Here is a 3,099-nt window from a genome sequence, read left to right as displayed (position 1 = left end):
TTGAGTTAGTCTAACTCCTTCACTCATTAATTTACTTAAATCCTCTACTGAGTTACTGCTTCTCTTTTTCTTTTGTGTCTGTCTCTCTCTTCTGTATCTTTCTTTGTCTCTATGTCTCTGTCTGTCTCCTCTTTCCATCTATTTTTTTTTTTTGTTTTGAGATGGAATCTTTATGTGTCATCCAGACTGGAGTGCAGTGGCACAATCTTGGCTCACTGCAACCTCCGCCTCCTGAGTTCAAGCAATTTTCCTGCTTCAGCCTCCCAAGTAGCTGGGACTACAGGCACGTGCCACCATGCCCGGCTAATTTTTTGTAGTTTTAGTAGAGATCGGGTTTCATCGTGTTAGCCGGGATGGTCTCAATCTCCTGACCTCGTGATCCACCCGCCTCGGCCTCCCAAAGTGCTGGGATTACAGGTGTGAGCCACCACTCCAGGCCCTCTTTCCATCTATTTTGTTTTTGGTTTTGGAGAGAGGGTCTCATCTCACTCTGTCACCCACGTTGGAGTGCAGTAGTGTCATCATAGCTCACTGTAGCCTTGACCTGTGGGCTCAAGGGATCCTCCTGCCTCAGCCTCCAGAATAGCTGGGACCATTGATGAGTACCACCATGCCTGTCGAATTTTTAATTTTTTTGTAGACTTGGGGTCTTGCTATGTTGTCCAGGCTGGTCTTGGACTCCTGGCCTCAAGCAGTCCTTCCACCCCGACCTCCCTAAGTGCTGGGATTATAGGCGTGAGCCTGTACCTCTCCTTTTGTCTCATTTTCATCTCCCTTCCTCTCCTTTTCTCTGTTGCCTTCAGTCACTAGCCCTGACATGGTCTCTGAGCTGTGTGCCATTCAGTTCAGTGCTCCGGTTGGCTCCTGCCTTGGTGGCAGGAGGTTGGGGGCAGGGAGGAGCAGCTGCCCTCCTGTCCCCCACCTCGGCCTCACCATCCCATCCCCTGCCCAGAGTGATCGGGGCGAGTACCGCACAGAAGAAGGCCTGGTGAAGGGACACGCGTATTCCGTCACGGGCACACACAAGGTGAGTGTCCCCCATGGGTGGGGTGGCGGGCCGTGTCCGGGCATCATCCCCACTGACGACGCTGCTCCAGGTGTTCCTGGGCTTCACCAAGGTGCGGCTGCTGCGGCTGCGGAACCCATGGGGCCGCGTGGAGTGGACCGGGGCCTGGAGCGACAGGTGGGATGGGTCTGGGGTGGGTGTGGGGCTGGACCCCACCTGCCCGCCCCTCACACTGCAGTCTCTCCAGCTGCCCACGCTGGGACACACTCCCCACCGAGTGCCGCAATGCCCTGCTGGTGAAAAAGGAGGATGGCGAGTTCTGGTCAGTTCATCAGGGTCCCAGCTCTGCCTCTGGGAGGGTCTCCGTGCCAAGGGGCTCAGGGAGGGGCGAGCCCGGATGGAAGGATGGGTCCTAATAAGGAGAAACTGTGTACATCGGTGGTAATTTTGGGGCCAGGTTCCATTTTGGGAAGTCAAGGAAGAATTGGTAGTAATGTTAGAGTGCCACTGATTGGAGTGGGTTAAAAAAAGTAGTACTGTTAGGGGAATTTGAAGGCATAGTTACCTGTGGAGGGTATAATATTTAGGGCAATGGAGGAAGGCTTGGTGATATTTGGGGCATTTCTTGAGATTTGGCAATGTTGAGGGGCTGAAGGATACTTGTTGGTAATTCAGAGTCTACGGGTCTTGCTATTTGGGGGTTGGTGGCAATTTAACAATATTTGGGGGCAGCTTGTGAATCTTGGCGATTTGTGGGGTGTGTCTGAGGACTTGGAGGAATTTGGGGGAGCTAGAGGCCCAGCTATTTGGGGGTTATTTCTGGAACCTGAAGGGTATTTGGCAATATTTAAGAAATGTGGGAGGCTTTGGGATCTGGGAGTGATTTCCGAGATCTTGGGACCCCCTCGAGGTGCGGCCGGGCAAGGTCTGACTGGGCCACCGTGCAGGATGGAGCTGCGGGACTTCCTCCTCCACTTCGACACGGTGCAGATCTGCTCGCTGAGCCCGGAGGTGCTGGGCCCCAGCCCGGAGTGGGGCGGCTGGCACGTCCACACCTTCCAAGGCCGCTGGGTGCGCGGCTTCAACTCCGGAGGGAGCCAGCCTAATGCTGGTGAGGCCTGAGGGGCCCTGAGAGGCTTGCCGGGGTAGGGGGCGCTGTGGCCGGCTGGGAAACCCCCTTTCTTCCTCCTCCCCTAGAAACCTTCTGGACCAATCCTCAGTTCCGTTTAACGCTGCTGGAACCCGACGAGGAGGAGGAGGACGAGGATGAGGAAGGGCCCTGGGGGGGTTGGGGGGCTTCAGGGGCGTGGGGCCCAGCGCGGGGGGGCCGCACGCCCAAGTGCACCGTCCTTCTGTCCCTCACCCAGCGCAACCGACGGCGCCTGAGAGCCAAGGGCCTCACTTACCTCACCGTGGGCTTCCACGTGTTCCAGGTGAGGTCCTGGGTAGAGCTGAGGCTCCAGGGAACCCGGAGGATAGAGGGGCGGGGCCAAGGAGCAGGGGAGGCATGGAGGGGCGGGGCCAAGGGGAAGAGGGGAGGTGTGGAGGGCGGGGCCAAGGGGGAGGAGGGGAGTGGTAGAGGGGTGGGACTGAGGGGGATGGGGAGGAGTGGAGGAGCGGAGCCAAGAGGGGACGGCGCGGGAGGGGAGTAGGGGGCGAGTAGGGCTGGGGACCAGGTCTCAGAGGGGGAGAGGGAGCTAAGGGAATGAGAGAGAGGGGCTCAGGAACAGACTGAGAGGCGAGGTTAGGGACAGAGAGAGACTGGAGGTTAGAAGGGCCAGAGGGGACAAAGGAGACAGAGAGGCGCTGAGAACGCAGATAGGGAAGGAAGGGTTGAGGAGGGGTCGGCGAGGGCCTGGGTCGGGGACTGCGGGGCAAAGGTTCAATAGGGGTCTAATAGGACGAAGAAGGAGGGAGAGGGCAGAGAGGTGAGGAAGGGCAGGGAAGGGACCCTGAGCGGCGGCCACCCCTCCCCTGCCCCGACGCCCCTTGCTCTTGCTTCTTTCAGATTCCAGAGGAGGTGAGTGGGATGGGGTCAACCGGCCCTGGGGCTTGGTCAACCTGCGCTGGGGGTGGGGGGCAGAGCCGGGGTC

General features: G+C 58.4%; 1 protein-coding gene across 1 annotated transcript in view; it reads left to right on the top strand.

Annotated features, from left to right (window-relative positions):
* Positions 1 to 3,099, top strand: part of CAPN12 (calpain 12) — a 12,078-nt gene that overhangs the window by 3,283 nt on the left and 5,696 nt on the right. Inside the window, exons 4-8 of the mRNA XM_011952521.1 lie at positions 880 to 1,027; positions 1,098 to 1,183; positions 1,254 to 1,328; positions 1,954 to 2,117; positions 2,204 to 2,439. Of these exons, the coding sequence (XP_011807911.1) occupies positions 880 to 1,027; positions 1,098 to 1,183; positions 1,254 to 1,328; positions 1,954 to 2,117; positions 2,204 to 2,439 (709 nt within the window). The remainder of the gene's footprint in view (positions 1 to 879; positions 1,028 to 1,097; positions 1,184 to 1,253; positions 1,329 to 1,953; positions 2,118 to 2,203; positions 2,440 to 3,099) is intronic.

Source organism: Colobus angolensis, unplaced genomic scaffold (genome assembly GCF_000951035.1).
Source record: "Colobus angolensis palliatus isolate OR3802 unplaced genomic scaffold, Cang.pa_1.0 Scaffold34, whole genome shotgun sequence".
NCBI lineage: Eukaryota > Metazoa > Chordata > Mammalia > Primates > Cercopithecidae > Colobus > Colobus angolensis.
This window is presented reverse-complemented; position numbering and strand designations above follow the sequence as displayed.